General features: G+C 28.6%; 4 protein-coding genes and 1 non-coding gene across 5 annotated transcripts; 1 reads left to right on the top strand and 4 right to left on the bottom strand.

The window, feature by feature from the left end:
- Nucleotides 1-2,342: 2,342 nt before the first annotated feature.
- Nucleotides 2,343-4,548, top strand: LOC114166582 (Nuclear transport factor 2 (NTF2) family protein). The gene is made up of 5 exons (XM_028051330.2): nucleotides 2,343-2,714; nucleotides 3,578-3,732; nucleotides 3,933-3,999; nucleotides 4,086-4,137; nucleotides 4,232-4,548. The coding sequence occupies exons 1-5, from the start codon at nucleotides 2,384-2,386 to the stop codon at nucleotides 4,353-4,355; spliced, it is 729 nt and encodes a 242-aa protein (XP_027907131.1). The 5' UTR covers nucleotides 2,343-2,383; the 3' UTR covers nucleotides 4,356-4,548.
- A 753-nt stretch (nucleotides 4,549-5,301) lies between these two features.
- On the bottom strand, nucleotides 5,302-9,173 carry LOC114166123 (3-methyl-2-oxobutanoate hydroxymethyltransferase 1, mitochondrial-like). Its single transcript, XM_028050794.2, has 5 exons — nucleotides 8,434-9,173; nucleotides 8,157-8,363; nucleotides 7,931-8,077; nucleotides 5,815-5,868; nucleotides 5,302-5,730 (listed from the first exon to the last, which is right to left on the bottom strand). Exons 1-5 carry the CDS (start codon nucleotides 8,836-8,838, stop codon nucleotides 5,500-5,502), a joined length of 1,044 nt encoding a protein of 347 aa, XP_027906595.1. The 5' UTR covers nucleotides 8,839-9,173; the 3' UTR covers nucleotides 5,302-5,499.
- Nucleotides 9,174-9,286: 113 nt separating this feature from the next.
- Nucleotides 9,287-9,359, bottom strand: TRNAA-AGC (transfer RNA alanine (anticodon AGC)). Its single transcript has one exon. It is a non-coding gene; the product is annotated as a tRNA-Ala (tRNA).
- A 132-nt stretch (nucleotides 9,360-9,491) lies between these two features.
- Nucleotides 9,492-11,534, bottom strand: LOC114166634 (desiccation protectant protein Lea14 homolog). The gene is made up of 2 exons (XM_028051387.2): nucleotides 11,273-11,534; nucleotides 9,492-9,857 (listed from the first exon to the last, which is right to left on the bottom strand). The coding sequence occupies exons 1-2, from the start codon at nucleotides 11,476-11,478 to the stop codon at nucleotides 9,605-9,607; spliced, it is 459 nt and encodes a 152-aa protein (XP_027907188.1). The 5' UTR covers nucleotides 11,479-11,534; the 3' UTR covers nucleotides 9,492-9,604.
- A 2,095-nt stretch (nucleotides 11,535-13,629) lies between these two features.
- LOC114167397 (putative WRKY transcription factor 24) lies at nucleotides 13,630-16,265 on the bottom strand. The gene is made up of 2 exons (XM_028052487.2): nucleotides 15,752-16,265; nucleotides 13,630-14,021 (listed from the first exon to the last, which is right to left on the bottom strand). Exons 1-2 carry the CDS (start codon nucleotides 16,159-16,161, stop codon nucleotides 13,808-13,810), a joined length of 624 nt encoding a protein of 207 aa, XP_027908288.1. The 5' UTR covers nucleotides 16,162-16,265; the 3' UTR covers nucleotides 13,630-13,807.
- Nucleotides 16,266-19,899: the final 3,634 nt, after the last annotated feature.

Here is a 19,899-nt window from a genome sequence, read left to right as displayed (position 1 = left end):
TTAATTTGGTTTTACCATCTTCTTCTTAAATGACGTATACACACTATTTTCTCCTCATAAGAAAATCATATATTTCAGAACCAGGAAAATTTAATGATTAAAAACCAATAAACAATATTTTTCATCGTAATTACAATAAAAATTAAATAATTGTATATTTAATATTTAAGTATTATTTGAGGAATAGTTATTAGTATGACCGACTTGTAAGTTGTTTGGGGGACATAATGCTTGACCTAACCAGTTTTTACAACACTATCTATCTAGAATGGTCAAACTCATTCAACCTTACACATTGGTTGTGTGTTTAAGCTAAAAAGAACAATTTGTTTTATCTTAACATAAAAGGAAGGAAATATAATGTAAATATTTTTATTAAAAATAGATTTAATTATATATATATATATATATATATATATATTAGATTACAAAAAAATTAAACAAAAATAAAATATTAATAACATTAAATATTTTAATGTGATAATTATAGCAAGAGTAACTTGATTTAGTATTTAGGAAAAAAAGTATAAACAATATCTAATTTAGTTTAAATTCTTTTAACTTATACACTTTTTTATTTAAATCAAATTGATTTCATTGAGTAATCAATTAAAAGAAGAAGAGAGATAAACATTATATTAATTGAAAAATTAATAAGTAACATTATAATCACAAAAGACAAACTTTGATTTTTTTTTTCTTTTCAATAGCATTTGAATTGTAAATTGATATTCAATCTTTTTTTTTAATTATAATTAAGAAGCACTCATAGTCATTTCTTTAATTTATAAAAAATTCAGATATGACAATCTAAAAATTAAGATAAACTTTATTACAATGGTAAAATTAATAATTTCTCCTTATAAAATGACGAAATTAATAATTAATACTTTTTAAAGTTAAAATCACTGTGTGGACTAATATGTTTTTAAATCTTTAGTTTTCTTCTATTAAATTTGAAACCAATCCAATAAAATAAAAGAGGAATATTTTTTTTTTACCTTTTAGATTCAATAACTTCTCTTTATTTTATTTCATATCTTAGAATTTCTTAGACGACAAAATTAGTAACATATCACTATTAATAGACTGAAGTGACATTTATTTTTCTTTCTATTTTCATAATTCTTTTCAAATTTCTTTCATTCTTTGGTATCATAGATTAACACTTAGTTGCTTGCAATTGAAAATAAAATATTATATTCAATTTTCATATTTATGCAATGAGCTCGAGACACACAAAAATAAAGAATTGTCCTCCTAAAATTAAATTTAGAATTATCATTTAATAAGCTAAAAGACTTATTTAAGGTTTGATAATTTAATTATATTTACAAAGAGATTAACGTAGTGATTAAATAATATTAAAAACGTAACATTATAATTTTATGATGTAAAAGATAAAAAAATAGAATTCAAGAAAAAAAATCATTTCATGTTTCAAAGAGTAAAAACATAATTAATATTTAAAACACCATAAAGTTTTGTATGATATTTTCACATAACATTTTTTTAAATTAAATTTTAATATTTAATAATTAACAATAGTTAAAAATAATATTAAATATAAATATAAATCATTTAAAAAAACTATAATTTATACGATGGAAAATGTCTATCTACTGTAAATTTACTTCTATAATATTTTATATGTTTAAGACAGTCTATTTATTTTTAATTCAAAATATACGAAAAAAATCTTTATTTCTCGTTGCACAGACTAAAACAAAACCAATTAAGATAAAATTTAATTATTTTTTATTCTATTTAATTTAATCTCACTATTAACAAATTATTCAATCAAATTTAACAATTTTGAAAAATGTAATCGCTTTTTACTTAATTAATAATAAAATTTTAACGAAAGAAATGTTAATTATTTTAATGTGTAAGGTATTTTTTCATACAAATATTGTCTCTTAGGTATCACTATTTATTTTAATATATCTAAGGTATTTAATTAATAATATTTTTTTTTGTGTAAAGTAATTTTTGTAAGGTACTTTATAACCAATATAATGATATTTTATAAAATTAACGACTTTAATTTTAAGATATAAAAAGAGACATAAGCTACATGTTAAAAAGTTGAAGGAAAACGGTTATTATATTGTAACATTTATGAAATCAAACAACTTGAACATAAGAGATTAAATAAAATAAATAAATAAATTTATTAATTAAAAAGGTACTCGGGTTAACATAACCAAAAACTAACATAGAACTTGGAACTATGCTTAAGTGGTGATCCCAGAATCAGAAAAAAAAAAGAGAACAATTTTCTTGGTATGTGTTTTTTTTTTTTTTGTGGCTATCATTATTTTGAAGCGTAGATATTTAAACAGAGCGCAGGCAGAAACTAGCAACTGTCGTGTGTAGTGCCATGGCATTAACTGTGTTAACTTCAATCAACACAACTCATCATAGCACTTTCATGTTTCTTCCGAAACAACAAAATCAGAACCTTAGAATTCACAGGTTGCGATGCAGTGGAACTAACCCCAATGAAGAGTCACAACAACAACAACAACCACAGAACAATGCCCTCCTCAAACTTGCATGGTATAGTTCTGAGCTTCTTGGTATTGCAGCCTCTGTTTTCCGTTCACCAACTACTGAGGAACCTCCTCCTCAGCGGCTTCTTCAGACCATTCATCGTGCTGCACTTGTGGACACCATTAAAGAAGACTTCCAAAGATCCTATTTTGTCACAGGTTTTCCCACACCCATTTTGCTTAATTTCTCTGGGTCATTTCCAATTTCTTTCCTTTCATTCATTTGGAGATGAAATTGATGGACCATGTATGATTTCCTCTCTCACAACTCTGCATCACATTTGAGTTCCCAACTTGTTTGATTGACAAATCTTCTAACTGAAGTCTTAAGACAGTGTGATAAGCACAATTTTTGTTAAGATTGTAAATGATTATTGCACATTTAATCTGATTAATCTCCCTCTGGTAGTGGTTGATTGGTTGATAAGCTGTATCAAACTGGCACAGTACCTCATTTTCTTGAATGTAAATTGTTTGTTTGGAGTCCCAAGTTAAATAGAATGAACAATTTGATGTGATACTTAGCTTTGAGTTGAACTTTCCTCTTTTGTTTAAGTTTTAACATTGTCCAAGCCCTCCTAATAAAACTTAAACTCTTCTGTGTAACCTTGTCTTCTATTAATCAATGAAGGGAAAAACATCCCGAGTTCCTAATGCATCTTCAGGGTTTGATGGCTAAGATATTTTATTGCTAGCTTCACTGAAGCAACTATTTAGTTACAGGCAAAGACAATCTCATTACTAGTATATTTAGAACTTCTCCATAAGCGATTCTAGGACAGCATAATAAAGAAAAAAGAAATGAAATGAGGTTTAACTTTGATAAATTCTTATTCTTTTAGTTTGTGTATAAACTAATTTTAGCTTAGAGAATGTTCTGTCATCCATAATAACCTCCAAATCACTGCTTTTTTCATACAATGACCACTTGACAAGCATAAAACCAAACTGATGTTACTAGCCAGTAATTTGACTGTATATCAGACAGTTCACATGGTGAATCTGCTCTTCTCAACCATCAGGAGATCTTACACTAAATGCTTATGAAGAGGATTGCGAATTTGCGGATCCAGCAGGGTCATTTAAAGGGCTTCAGCGTTTCAAAAGGAACTGCACTAATTTTGGATCTCTTCTGGAGATGTCAAACATGAAGCTTATGAAGTGGGAAGATTTTGAAGTGAGAACAATTTTTCATTCATTTTCCTACATTGTTAGTTTTAGAAGTATTGTTCCTAGTCAAGAGCATATTATTGTGTTCATTGCATTTTCTTTCTACTACAGATGGATTTAGAAACTCAATTAAAACATGTTTCTTATTACCTGTTTACCATTTCTTCAAATGCTGATACTGCATTTATACACATGTTTCCATGACAGGATAAGGGAATTGGTCACTGGCGATTCAGCTGTATATTGTCCTTTCCTTGGAGGCCTATTCTTTCTGGTACATATCGAGCTCTATCAGCGTACACTATCATAATAATTCATACTAAATGCAATGAAATTTGATCATGTTGATATATGCTGCAGCAACTGGATACACAGAATACTATTTTGATGCACAATCTGGAAAAGTGTGCAGGTGATAGAAACTGTCATTTGTGAAGGCACATGTTTCTTCTACCTTTCAGTCTTATCATTTGATCAATCATCTAAATATGTATGAAAAATTTCAGGCATGTGGAGCACTGGAATGTTCCCAAAAAGGCATTGTTCAAGCAAATTCTAAAGCCTAGCCGTGGATTTGGCTTAAAAGATTATGTGAATAGGTGGCTAAAAATGGTGCAGATGAAGCTTTAAATTACAATAGTTCTGTATATTGCTGTGAAATATTGGATTCTTTATGTAACCTCATGAAGGTCTCTAGCTGCAAATACTTAGAAGAATTAAGGATAAATTTGGATAGAAACGATAAACAAATAGAACAGACGTAACTTACAACATTTTTCCTTTTATATTTTTGTCCATACATAATAATACCTTTAATACCGTATGTATTTTTAGTTATGCTTACTGCAATAACTGAGTATTAGCCTATAAAAGTTAGAAAACAACTCTGTTAAACTCTATAATAATAACAAATAAATGAAGTATGGGAAAGAGAAAAAAAAAATCATTCCTAGAATTTACAATAAGATTGTAAAATGTTTATTTAAAATTAAATTTTATTTTGATTTTGAAATAAGTTGGTTGCGTTGATGAGAAATCAATTATCGTTCCTATAATTTATTATAAACAACTGAATTTTGATGTAGTTTATTTCCTTAAATTTGTTGTGTAATAGCAGTGGAAAAGGAATGGAGGTTTCAATAATGGAAAATGCAGTGTTTTGAGATTAAGAACACTTTAAATACACCTCACTTTCATCTCACACACCTTTTCACGGCAAAATCGTAACCAAATTCTCAAAGCGAACAACACTGTAAATTAACCAAAATAGTGTTATTATAAAGGACATTAGCACTCAAATTTTGGTACACCCATTAAAATATTAGCTCAACTACCTTGAGTTCGGAACATGAACAAATAGAGATGATTGAAACTACTTTAGGTTCCCTCAATGGCAATGCAAGCTCAACGGTGCCATGAGAATGAATTCGTGTATGCATAAGGTTTCTGAATGTAACGTAAGTATAGAGATTAAAAGAAAAACTAACATTTAACACGTGACTCCAGAAACACTGCCGTTTTTACCACATTCCAAGCAGTGGATGTTCATATGTTGAACCCACTAAAGCAATATAGATTAAAAAAAAAAATCTAGTTTCCCATGGTTTGCTCTATTAAACTGCTTCAAAATAGGGGTGCATTGTAGAAATTCCATATGATATTGGACAACAAAAAATAACGTTTATGAAATATCAAGACATTTTGCATTGACCTTGATCAACAAAAGGATAAAAAGAAAAAAAAAAAGTAATTTAAGTGATTTTAATTATGTCATTTAAGCCGTATCCATCTTCTGAACTGCTTCAGATGCTGCAGATGCTGCCTTGTCCAAACCTAACCTCTGCAACTCACTTGAAAAAACATCTGCATCTTTCTTACTTATTTTGTACGGGCTATGGAGAGCATCAGGAAACGAACCATTTGTAACATCTTCCTTATACTCCAGTAAGGCTTTATTGATGACGTCTCCTACACGTGCATACTGCTTACAGAATTTTGGAGTAACCTAAAAAAAGTCATCATCTCAAAATTAGCAATGAATCCAATAATGTTTTGAAAGGAAAACAAGGTTACAAGATGCTAGAAATACCTTTGCATGGTGGGGGTGTTGTAGCATACCAAGCAGATCGTGGTAAACCAGCACCTGCGTGAACAATGAAACAAAATTATAAATACCCAGTTTTCACTTTACCACGAAATGTTTCTTTTTTTTCTTCCCAAGAAAAAAAATATAAAATTGAAACTCAAACAATGCTCTGTTCAATTATCTGAAAATGACTAAGGGATAATCAAACTTCTAGCCAAGAACTTATAACACTCGCTAAACTAAAACATTTAATATTAGTGTCTTGTTTCTCTGAGGTCTCTAAGGTGTTGGTCTTCTTCATTTATAGAGAGATTTCCCCTCTAAGGTCACAATTAGGTCTCTATGATTAGGAGTCCGTCACTCCTAACTTCCGCATTATTCCCTTAATTCTATTGTTATGTTTTTGTTACTAGATCACATACCCTTAGTTGTAGGTATAAAATACAATTTTTCCTCTACCTTCATCAGTGATTGATCGATTGGTAGGCATAACCTACTATATACAATCCCTCAAGTTCCAGTCTAACAAGCCAAACATATCGATTTGATGAAAACCTATTAGCACACAGCCCCTAATTTAAAGTCTAAAAGGCTAAACATATTGATAAAATGATAGTCTATTGGCACATAAACTCGAGTGCAAGAATAGAGTCTAAAAGCAAGGTCAATGTTAACAAACAAATTGTTGATGAGTACCTATATTTTCAGTTGTTTGATTGTTTGTCGCCTATTGCATTATTTGTATATGCATAAAAGTGCATATTGTGTGGCTAATCTAACAGAGTAGGCTTATTAATCACCAAGTATATATCAGCAAAACTTATTCAGAATTTAAATCTATTGTTCGTGTTTTCTTTCAGTTATCAATTTATGTAAGTATCGCTCCTTGCTTTTTTTATTTCGCTTTATGAATTATCTATTACCTAATATTGTTCTATTTCCAAGTTGAAGAGTTGATATTTTTAATAGGTGAGTTCAATTAACACTATATCATTCTCTAAGTCAATTTTTCAACAGGTGAGTTCAATTTTTTGATAAGTGAACTCAGTTAAACACCATACCATCCCTCCAAGTCCTGAGCTCAGTTAACATCATATCATCCATCCGAGTCAATATTTTAATGGGTGAACTCAGTTAACAATATATAATTTTAGTCAATTTTTTGATAGATGAACTTAGTTAAAACCATATTATCCCATGACTCCATTTCTAGACAAATGAACCCAGTTTATACAATATTATCTCAGTCAATTTTTTTCATAGCTAAGCACAGTTAACACCATATTGTTTTAGTCAATTTTTTTTATAGGTAAGCTCAATTCACACCATATTGTTTTAGTCAATTTTTTTTAGTTAAACTTAGTTATCATGCTATCATCCGAGTCAATTTAACCATTGAAATTGATTAAGAAAGACAACCTTAGGTATTAACACAAAATGATGTCACAAGAATGAATCACACATCACCGCCTATCAAAATTCTATCATTTTTATTGACTATTATTTTGTTTAAAATATATATTAATAGAAAATTATTTAAATTTTAATAGTATAATTTTTTAAAATAAATAAATAAACATCATAATTTTTCTTGGTCGTAATAAAATAATTAAAAGATTTTTATTTTAAATTGTTTAATTATTTTTTATAATAAAATACATATTTAAACAAACTAAATATTAGATGAAGAGGACAAACATAAATGACAAAAAAGAATAAACCGTGTTGATTTGTTTAAGAAAGATAGTCAAAACAGAAACAAAAATCTACCCATAACAAAAGGTGTAGTTGCATACTTTTCTTATATACTTGAAAAAGTGTACTTGCATATTTGATGAATAGTAGTGTAGTTTGAAGACAATAATTTTTAATTAAAGGAAGATAACAACCCAAATTACGCTAATCTCATCTGTAGTTATAGACGGTGAAGATACTCAAAACCAATTTAAACATATTAAAGTCCAACACAGCAACATGACGAAACAGTAAACGCCTTGAAATAAAGCAAAGATCTCAAGTCTTGCTAGGAGAATCTAAGCATCTTTCACTCAAAGAAAAATAGAAAGAACATCTCAATAACAGAACACGATAAAAAAGAAGGGAAATCAATCCAACTGACCTGTCCACTACAAAAGGGTCCAGCACCAATTCCAATTGTAGGAATTTGAAGGGCTGCCGTTGCTGCGGCGGCAACAGGTGGAGGCACACATTCCAGAACAACAGAAAAACACCCTGCTTCTTGCAGAGCCAATGCAGTCTCTACAACCTACACAAACACATTCCTTTCAGTTTCAGAACGACAATAGAATCAACTAATTCCCAAGTAGATAGACGAAGAGAGAGACCTTGACAGCACTGCTAACATTTCTTCCTTGAGGTCTAAACCCTCCTAAAACACTAATGGCCTGAGGAGTAAGACCCACATGGCCCATCACAGCAATTCCAGCCTCAACAATAGCCTTCGCTGCAACAATTCTTGAAGGAGACCCTCCTTCAAGTTTTATTGCATCCATTCCCCCCTCCTTCAGAATCCTAACCGCTGTATCCACCGCCTGCAACGCTCAAAAACATTCAACCATGACTGAAACAATTAAACAAACATCACATGCGCACAAACAGCACCTGATTGGGATCGGACTCGTAGGTCCCGAAAGGCAAATCCCCGACGAGGAGCGGCGTCCTGGCGCCACGTGCCACGGCGCGGCAGTGGACAAGCATCTCGTCGAGCGTGATGGGGAGCGTGGTGTCATGGCCGTGGACCACCATGGCGGCGGAGTCGCCAACGAGACAGATGTCGACGGCGGCGGTGTCGAGGTGGACGGCGGCAGGGTAATCGTAGGCAGTGACCATGGTGATAGGTTGGGATGATCGGTGCTTCTCGCTCAAATGCCTGAGCGTGACTCGCTTGTTCGGGGTCTGCGCCGTGGGACCCGAATAGACGGTGTTCTCGGGAACGTTGCTGAAGCTCCGCAGAAGACTAGCCATAGTGCCTCGAGAGGCGTTTCTCGCTCGCAACAAAGACGCCATGGTGCAGTGAAGAGTGGAGGTAATTGAAGGGAAGGAGAAGCACAAATTGGATTCACCAACTACTTTCAAATCTCGTGATCATAACTATTGTGTGTTGACTGTGGAAATCATAAAAGGTGTCTGTGTTTCTGCTATTGTTCAGGTTTGATCACTCTTTTGTTTTTTTAAATAATCAAAGTTTAATTCTATTCATAGTATGATGATACTACATGAATTATATAAAATTACATAAATTTGAAAAAAAATACGTAAATTATATAAGATTGTAATGTTTTAACTGTTTAATTAGAAAAGTAGCAAAGCAAGGAAGAAGAAATAGGAAAACTAAGAAAAATGCCAAAATAAGAAAAGTAGCAAAGCAAGGAAGAAGAAATAGAAAAACTAAGAAAAATGCCAAAATAAGAAAAGTAGCAAAGCAAGGAAGAAGAAATAGAAAATCTAAGAAAAATGGAGATGCGGGGTATCGATCCCCGTACCTCTCGCATGCTAAGCGAGCGCTCTACCATCTGAGCTACATCCCCATTTAATTTTTCATTATAATTTAAACATAATTATTAGATACTTCATGGTAAAATTTGTTTATGTAATCCCATACAAAAATCATACAACTAATACTTAGTAACATAAAAGAAGATGAAGTTCACAACCAAATATATATGAAGAGTGGTTTTATTATAAGAGCATGTACATATATAGTATGAGAAGATGCAGAAAGGTTGAAAGATACATATAAAAGGGAAAAGAAACGATGGTGATGGAAGAAGGCTTAGGCAAACATGGTAGAGAGGGTTGGAAGCTTGATCTCTCCGTTGTGAGAGAGAGGAATGGTGAAGTTGCCAATGACAGGAAGGTCGATAACGAGACGAAGATCCAGTTGGTAATCGATGTCCCAGTCAGCACCAATGTCCCTTGCTAAGGACATTAATATGCTGTAAGGAACCTTAACTGGCACATCCACCATGGTCGTGTCCTTTGCCTTCAAAGATCCTGGGTCTGGAATTGTTCCTGATGCTATCTCCCTTTACCACACAACACAGAAACATAAATAAACCTTGTTTACAAGCAACTTACATGCATTTCTATTTTCACTCTTTGTACTTCGTAAATCGTAAATCCAATGCTGTTGAATTTTTCAATTGTGTTTTTGTTGTTCTTTATTAAATATTCAAAATTTTGTATTTTCTTAATTAAATACCTATTTTTTGTAATTATTATTTTGAATATTTTTTATTATTTTTATTAAAAAAGTATTATCGTTTTAAAATATTTAAGTTTTAAAGATATTTTAAAAGTAGTTTTTTAATAAATCATATTTTTTAATTTTAATATATGTAAAGTTAAGCCGACAGGTTTTCTTTTCTCATTTATACATTCGGAATTTTGTGGTTATAATAAACTTTTTTTTTTTTTACAAATCTTCTTTAGTTTACGTAGTTTTACTCAATTAATTCAGAATTGTTGATTTTTTTTTTAATTGGGTGAACTTTTATGGTTTAAGGTCTAGGAATTTTGACAATTTAATTGGATAAATAATAGGTTTAGTACAATAATAATATTTATATTTTGTTTTTAGTAAAATAAAAAAATACAGTATACAAATTTTAATTTTTTTCAATTTTTTAATTTTATTTAAATGAAAAATATTTGGACTTTAAACATGTTATTATGTTAATTTATTAAAAAAAATCTGCTAATTAATGGTTATTAGAAAAATCTGTTAATTAAGGTAGTTTCTACAATAATTGGACTTTAGTAAAATTAAGTAATTATGCTTGAAGGGTGTCTTCATAAAACTATGAAATTATTATTGAATGATATCTTTGTAAAATTATGAAACTATTATTGAGGAAATTAAAGAAATTATGTTATCTTGTATAATTAAATATTAAAATTATTTTTTCATTTAATTAAAAATTTTAATTTATCTTTCAAAGTTAATTAAATAATAAAATTAATTTTTCCTCTAATATTGAAAAGGTGACAATTAGGAAAGATCAAATACATCCATAATTGTGTGATTAAAAGTGTTCAAACTAAAGTTGATATATTAAAATTACAATGGATATTAAAAATTGAAATAAAATTAAAATTAAAAATTTATTATTAAAATAATTATTTTATTAAAATTAATTTTTATTATTATAATCATAAATTTCAAAAAAAAGTTAATAAAATTAAAATTATTATATTCAAATTATAGTTCTTTATTATTATCTTACAAAATTGATATCATAATTGTACTAACTATTTATCCATTTCATTTTGATTTGTATAAATTTACAATTTATTTTGACTATTTTCTAATGAAGTTTATAATTTATTTAATCTTTTTAGTCCATTCTGCAGAAAGTAAATTTCTTTTTGTCATATATACTTTTTAGTCTATTTTGCAGAAAGTAATTACTTTCAGTGTTGTAACAGTGAGAAAGGGTACCTGGACGCGCTTTTGAAAGAGTAGCTGATCTCACATATGGGTATGGGAGTTGAATAAGGGTTACGAACAGCGACCTTCACCAAATACTCCATACTATCTTTGCTCACGCGCTTGAAGTCCACGTCGTTCACACTCGCCTCCGGCTTCGCCATCTCGTTTACCTTCTCCGACACGAAGTTCTTCGCTTTATTCAACAACTGCGACATTTTTTACTTTTCAACGATGCTCTTTAACACTGGAACTCTGTGAAGAACGTAACAGATACATAACCAATTTATATAAGAAGAGCTGAGTGAAAACCCTGTCCTTGTATGCCAGTACGAGGATCTGCTACTGACACGTGTGTTCATTACCAGACACCTCAACAATCATGATACGTGTCGCACGTGTCCCATTTTGGCAAGGATCATCATAAGGTGTCGAAAATACCAGAAATAAGAAGAGTATTTCATGGTATTTTTAATTATGAATAACGAACTAATATTTAAATTATGCACATGGTATAAATAACATAATTTATACTTATGATAAAATAATAAATGGCAATTTAGTATAAAATATATTATAATTACTGTTCATATTAAATAATACTTTTGAGTGTAAAGTTTATATTTCAATTTAAAATTCATAATGTAAAAATTTATGGTATGAAATTATTTTTAACTATCTAAAATTTTTGAAAATGTATTAAATCATAAAATATAAATAATTTAAAAGATCAAATGTACACTACTACTATTTTTTTTTCATATTTATGTGATTTTTAATTTGTAAGACATAAACATTTTTATATTATTTTTTTTCAGAATTTTAATTGACTGATAATTCTTCATGTGAGTGTTAATAGATGTTTTATATAATAGATCTAAAGACATACCTTATGAAAGAAGCGAGAAAGAATATATGATTGTGCAAGTGAATGACATCTTAAGATGAACATATGAATCATTAGAAGGTCTGATATATAAATCATTAAAGGGTATCAAATTCGTTAGAAGTCGACTATTTATCTTGATTAGGTGATTGAAGTAAGTTATTTATCCATTGTTAGAACGTTGATCGAGAAATGATCATTGAAGAAAATGGTCGAAGTAATAAGAAGAATAAAACGACAATTGTTATGGGGATTTAGTGGATACTAACTCCTTCAAACGTATGAACTCCAAAACTGCCAAAGATAATTTTTAGGACATATTTTATTTGTTTTTATTTCAAAATCAAAATCAAAATCTTGTAACTGCAAGAAGGATTAGAAAATATAAATATGTTTATTTTATATTTTACAAGAATAAAAAATTGTTGAACAATACATATATTATGAGAATTGACTCAAACAAAACAACACAAATGGCTAGTCCATTATTGGTTATTGTAATTATAGTCACCGCTCTCATTGATTTATGTTACACATTTCTTTATTTACCTTGGTAATCTATTTATTGTAATTTACTTTGGTGTTCTTTTCATTTCATTGTCATTTGTGTAATCCTCATATCACCACGCACAATTTTTTTATTTTACCATTTTTACATTGCACTTCCTCGATTATTATTGTATTCTCATCTCTATTATTATTGAAAAATAAAAAGGAAACAAAAATACAAACTACGCTATGCATGAAATTCTCATTAAAATCTAAGTAAAAAGGATTGAATTCATCAAGCGTGAGGGTGAGATATAGTTCATGAAATTAATAACTTTTGCATCACATTGATTTTACTCGTAAATACTTAAAAAGCAAGACACTTTAATTAGATTAAAAAAATAAGTGTTTGCCAGCATGTAACATTCTAATCTTGGACTAGATGAATACATTTTACTAACACTAGAAGAAAATTTTTAAGTAATGATCAATTTTAATGACAACAAATAATTAGGTATTATAGTGACAATTTTGAATACCAATTTATAAACTAAAAATTATTATTAACTAAAATAGATTTTATTATGAGTAAAAAATTATAATTGATCTCTAAATAGGTAACTAAAATAATTTCTATTATGAATGATTTCTAAATTGGTCATTAATATTAATTATGTACCAAGGTTTTGACTACAACGAAATTGGTATCTAATTAGTCATTTGGAAACCAATTTAAAGACTAATGTTTTTGATAAACAAAATCTTAGCTAATGTTAGTAACGAATTTAGAATAATAACTATTTTAATTACTTAGAGATTAATTATACATAATAAAAACCATTTTAGCTATCAAAAAGTTTTAGTTCATTATAATAATTAATTATTTTTTGTTATTAAAATTAGTCATAAGTTATTTTCTTGTAGTTTCATCACAATCTCATCGTAATAACTTGGTTATTATAGGAAATAAATATAGATCCACGAATAATTGGCAATATAAATCCATATATCATTCTTGGACAGTACATATTGTACATCCCAATTACAACAATTAATTAATTAGAAATAAAATTAAGATAGTAAATACAGGTAATGAAATTTGGGTTCTTGATAGATGAAGTTATTTTTTTATAGATGGAGTTACATTACATGTATATGTGTAAATGTTGTGGCTATAGCAGAGAAGCAGGAGAAGCGTTGTTATTGGAACCTAACCTAGAGAGAAACTGCATCTGCTTGAGAAGAGGTGTTAGGGTTTCCATGAGCTTTTCGCATGGATGATTGTGAATTCCCTCGTAAGTGGTCACCACGATGCTTGTGTCTTTAGACAACCTTTGCACCTGTTTCTTTACATTGCATGTATGATGCGTGCACCGGTAGTAGCTTCTTCATTGTCCAATGCACCATCAAACCCAACAATATCAGTGCTCTCAGCACAATAATTAAATGGTAACTTAATATCAAAATATAATTTATAATTTCATATTGTCCAATGATAGTTTACATAAATTGTAGATTAATAAGTTACAAAATCATAAGTGAAAAAAACCGCCCTTATATTTTGTTTGTACTATTCATATGACCATAATTATAATTTTTTAAGATTACTTTTAGGATAATAATATTTTGACTACTAAATTTTGACAACCTTCTTTTACAATATGAGGTGACATCTCTTAAGTGATTTTGGAATATTAAGAATGAGAAAAATGAAAAAAATAAAAAACTACTTAGAAAATGACATCTAAGATTATAAGAGAAAATTGTCAAAATTTAGTAATTAAGAAATCATTTTCCTTATTTTGATGCGTAAAATTATTTTCCCATACTAAATATTTTTACATTTATGTTTATCGTACACCTTAATTTTTACTATTGTTTCATCTCCGTATTTCTCCAAATCCAAGTATACATATATACTATAACTAAGGGTGATATTATTAAGGAAAAATGGTATTTTGACTACTAAATTTTGACAACTTTCTCTTACAACATGATGTGTAATTTTTGAAGTGGTTTTGGAATATTGAGAATGAGAAAAGAGAGGAATAGAGAACCATTTAAAAGATGTTATAAGAGAAAGTTGTCAAAATTTAGTAGTGAAATTTTTTTTTCCTTAATTAAGAGCCGTTTTTGTAATTTTGAAGTTTAAATTTTATTCTAAGATCGGTGTCGCAGCACATGCATGCAACTCAATATGCTTCGGAGAATTTACCGCCCAGGTATAGTTTTTCCTAGAAATGATCGAAATAGATAAATTGTTAAAAATTTATTTATAACATTGGATTAGTCTAATTTCAAAAACACAATTTTGTCTTGAATAAGTCGTATTCTATAAATACAATTTTAACCTTTATTTCTCACAACACGAAAAGTTTTGTTTCAGATACGCATATTTATTTCATATAAATTTTTATATTGATGTCATGTTTGATAAATATAAATTATATTTAATATGTATAATTTTACCAAAAAAATAAAAACAAAATTATACTTACCAAATACGATTTCAATAAAAAAATAAATTGCAATTCTAATAAAAGAGATTAAATATGTTTAGAAAACGCAATACAAAAAAGATGAAACAAAATTTGTGTATATTAAACATGATTTTTTATTATTAAAGAAAACGTTGAAGATATTTAAGGCTTCTTCAATTGGAAATCATTCCTATTTCAAGTAAATTTACCTAATTTTATGATTTTTTTACAATTTATCTATCTCAGTAATTTTTTCAAAAAATTACCATACTGGTTTAAGTGGAGCTTATTGGTACGTAGATAACTCTTAATATATTCACGATGTTAATTTTCATTTTTTCAGTATATAATATAAGGCTGTTATCACTTCACCAAGAAATTAATACCATTCTCTTGTTATAATGTTTGTTTTCCTCTTTTGAGGGTAAATCACATGATAATATTATTATTTTACATCTACTATTTTACCTTTTAATCGTTTTTTTTTTACAAATACATAAAATTTTTAATGATCGAAATAATCATAAAAGTGGGTTGTCAACTAGCAATAATGTAAAAAAAAAAACATTTTCCATTACATAATCATGGCCATGCATGATGCAAAGTGAAAGAAAGCTAATTTGGTTTATCACAAACCTGGGATGCATGTTGTTCTTCACAGCTTTCTGTCCATACTTCCTCCAACGATAACCATCATCCAGAATATCATCTGCACTTCTGGTCTGAAACGCAAACCTGGGTCGTGTCGTCTTCTTCACTCTCCCTCCTTTCCTTTTCTCTTTATCATTCTTGTCATCCATGTTAGCACCATTTTCTGCCATCAAAGCACACGACAAGGATGACGAAGACGACGACGATGAAGACGAAGAAGAAGCGTATTCCATCGTGGCCTTTGCATCCCCAAGGAAACTGTTTTGGCCAGAGAAAAGGTTAACCCAGTCTATGTCATCATGCAAGCCCTGAGGCTCCAAAGGGTTTTGCATCATTGACGTGGGAGTGAAAACGAAGGGAGAAGAGTTTTCTAGTGGAGGGTTTTGGTTTTCCATTGGTGAACAAAAAATGAGATTGTTTTGAGGTTGAAATTTATAAAGCAGAAAGATGGTGGAAGGTAGAAGAGGTTGGACAGCCACTCTCGTATACTCTCGTATGTGTATGAAGAAGAAACTGAGAACATCATTGGTGATAACGAATATGCATGTTGGCCACGTCTTCTGAATCTGTGTCACAGAATGCTATGTACTTGAGTTACAGAGCAGTTGAACAAAAGTAGTTGAAATTTAGTTGAGTTTAGCATTGTGTGTAACATAGGTCACTGAACTGAATTAACCAGAATAAGGGTTTTTGTTTCTATCTCATTGTTTTTACCAACCCCAGATTTGACCACTTTGGGTTCTCTTTTGACACTTTTGGATTCTTCATTTTAAAATACATCATGTTCTGATGTCATACGAGGAAAAACTAATATACATCTTAAATGTTCCACTACTTTCGGTAAAAACTCAAGAAAGGAAGTTTTAAACGTATATACACCGAGCAAACAAAGATTAAAAAAAAATGATAAATGTTGTAGAAAGAAAAAGATTAAAGATATACATAGATGTAAAATTATATAACAATGAAAACTAAAAGATACTATAATTGAAAAAGCTTGATGATGTGATGTGATTTATGTATTGTGAGTTCATTGACTTCAAGATTGGATTTACTGTGATTACAACTTCTTTAAAAATGAAAGATATTAACTTTTTCTGTTATAATTTTTTTTATTTGTATATAAATTATTTTTTTAAAGTTCTGTATATTAATTTTATAAAAACCGATTTTTGACTTATTAATAAACCAATTGAAGTTAAAATTAACTAAAATTGTTAAAAATGATTACTGAGAAAAGAAAATATTTATAAGAATTGTTTAACCTCAGGAAACTATATTTTCTTTTATTATTTAAGACTAGTAATAGTAGCTAAATATTCGGTATTAAAAGATTAAAAGTCTACTATTCTTTTTATCCCTAGAAAGGTAGCAATATCAGAATTTTTTTTTCAACCAACTGAATTAATCTGAGTAGTCCCCTTGGCAAATAAAACTCTAATATTCTTAAAATCAATAGATTCGAAAAAGTTTTACGCGCTTTTATTCGGTTCACAAATAATTTGTTAATCAACATTTTGCAGCTTCTATTTTCTGTAAAATGGCCATTTTCCTGTGATCGAGGCAAGTTTATGAGTGTATAGTATAGTACCGTATTTTAAACATAAAAATTGTGAACAAGTCAATGCTTTCAAGACCAAAGATACGACGAAGTTTCCTCTCAAGAAGAAAGAAAAGTGTTGATTTGCACTCCAAAACAATACGAGTAGGTGAACTAATAAGAATAAAAAGATGAATATTCAAACAGAAACTACAACAAAATCGGAAACATTCAAAATCGGAAATATTTATAACAGTCCAGCTGCAAGAAAAGATAAACAAAAATGAAAGGAAAAAAATGAAAGACTAATAATTTGCAATTAGTTATCTACAAATTTATATAAGAAATTAAAATATTTTTAACTCAAAATTTTACTACGATAAATGTGGGGTTGAATATTGGAATAATATATAGATGATCTCACTGCATTTTGTTTTATATAAAAAAAAAATTTTAAATTTGTCGGAAATATCGATTAAAAATAAAATAAATTTATAATATATTAATGGTATAAATCTTATTTTGTAAATGAATTTTATAAATTTAAATTAAATTTAAAATTTATTTCTTAAGATAATGTTATAATCATTCGAAGTCTATCTTGAATCTATTGTAACATCTATTATATAAAGTCATTAGATACCACCATCTCATCATGACATCGAGATGTATACCATGGTCATTGAATTTATGACTCTGAGGTAATTCAAAAGACTCAATCTATAACATAACCCATCTATAACATAACCCATCATTCAGGAATTTGGTTATAGCATCTCTTATGTAAAAGGTTACGATGTACAATTTCTTTTAAAAGAGTTAGAACATCTTGCAAAAAGACTTTACTGTAATTATTTAATTATTGTTTTTATAAAAATAAGTTATACCTTTTTAGTGAAAATTGTAGATGAAACAATTTTCAATTTTTGTAAAAATTGATCAGTATTTTAAATCTAACTCAAATTTTACCTTGTTTTCATAGTAGCGAAAGTTGTAATAAAAACGTAATTTGTAAAGAAAAATTATTAAAATAGATCTGTACATTTCTGAATAATTAATTATAGTTGGTGATTTCTAGCAACACTCTCAAAAAAATCCCAATTCTTGTTAATCCTTGGAAAAAGATAAATTTAATGTTGTTATTTTCGTTTACATGTGGTGATTTCCAAAAGAATGCAGCATGGGCAGACCTACAAGAGATAAGGCGTCTCTCACTGGATTTCCCTACTTTTGTTTCAATAATTTGGATGTGGATGAAATGAATGTGTCCCTATTTTACTACGTCTGATTGTGTTTTTAAAAAAAAATAATTGTGTTGTTCTGGTCCGTGACGAAATACATTATTATTTATAAGAGAATGATATTTTGATTACTAAACTTTGACAACTTTATCTTACAATATAAGGTGTCATCTCGTAAATGATTTTTGAATATTGAGAATGAAAAAAAGAAAAAATGGAAAACCATTTAAAATATAACACATAAGGTTGTGAGAAAAAGTTGTCAAAATTTAATAATAAAAATAATTTTTCTTAATTATATTATGTAATGTGTGAGATTAAAAGTGATGAACAGTCATGAATATTGAGTACAGGTGAGGAAGTGATGAACTGTGTCAGAAAATATGGAAGCTTATGAAAACTTTTAATATATGGACTGTATTAACTTTTAATCTATTTATGAAAACTAAATTAGCTTGAGTCTTGTTGGACGTTTGCTTATTTTTCATGAGATTAATTTGAATATGCTAGGAATGCAACCTAAATCATGAGTAATTTTCATCTAATATTTTCTGACCATTTTATATATTTCATACATGAATGTATTTGAGGGCTTAGGAATGTTTATATTTAGTTAAACTTTTTAAAAAGCTATACTTGAAGAGAAAAACGCTACAATAGTGTTTGTTTACTCTCGTGCAAAGCCACTCAAAGTAATGAAGTTGGTAAGAATATGTTGAAAATTAGAAATTCACATAATTTATTTTTTATTAATTTTTATTAAAATTTATTAAATAATAGTTTTTAAAATATAATATTTTTAACTAATTTAAAATCTATTTTATATAATTTTACTATAAAGGATATTTTAGTAAATTTTATTTATCATAGCTCTTTATTTAATATCACATCACTCAAATCATTCTCGAGTTCTCACAAAATTTATTTTTAAATCTATTCAATTTATCTTCTAAATTTACTCAAAAAATCATACATATCCATCCAATTAAATCTACACAAATTCAATTTCACCGTCTCCTCAAAATTCATCTTTTAAAAAAAAAACAGTGACTTTAATTTACAATCTATTTTCGCAAATGAATGGATTGGAATGATCCCCATATACGATCACGCCATAAAAATTTAAAATATTTAAATAAATATTATAGAAAATAAGCATGAGTGATAAAATGTTCTAAGCATGAGTTTAAGAGATTTTCAAATTACAATATTCAGTATTATAATGTGTTACTTTTTCTTATATCCTAAATCTCTATTTATAATTAATTATATCGTTTAAGGTTATAACTAATTAAAAGAAAAAAATTAATCATCATCATCATTGTTGGATTATAAAACTTTATAATCTTAAA

This window comes from Vigna unguiculata, chromosome 10, assembly GCF_037176805.1.
Source record: "Vigna unguiculata cultivar grain cowpea cultivar isolate G323 ecotype 2 chromosome 10, ASM3717680v1, whole genome shotgun sequence".
NCBI classification, from domain to species: domain Eukaryota; kingdom Viridiplantae; phylum Streptophyta; class Magnoliopsida; order Fabales; family Fabaceae; genus Vigna; species Vigna unguiculata.
Note: the sequence above shows the minus strand (reverse complement) of the source record. Positions and strands in the feature narration are given on the sequence as shown.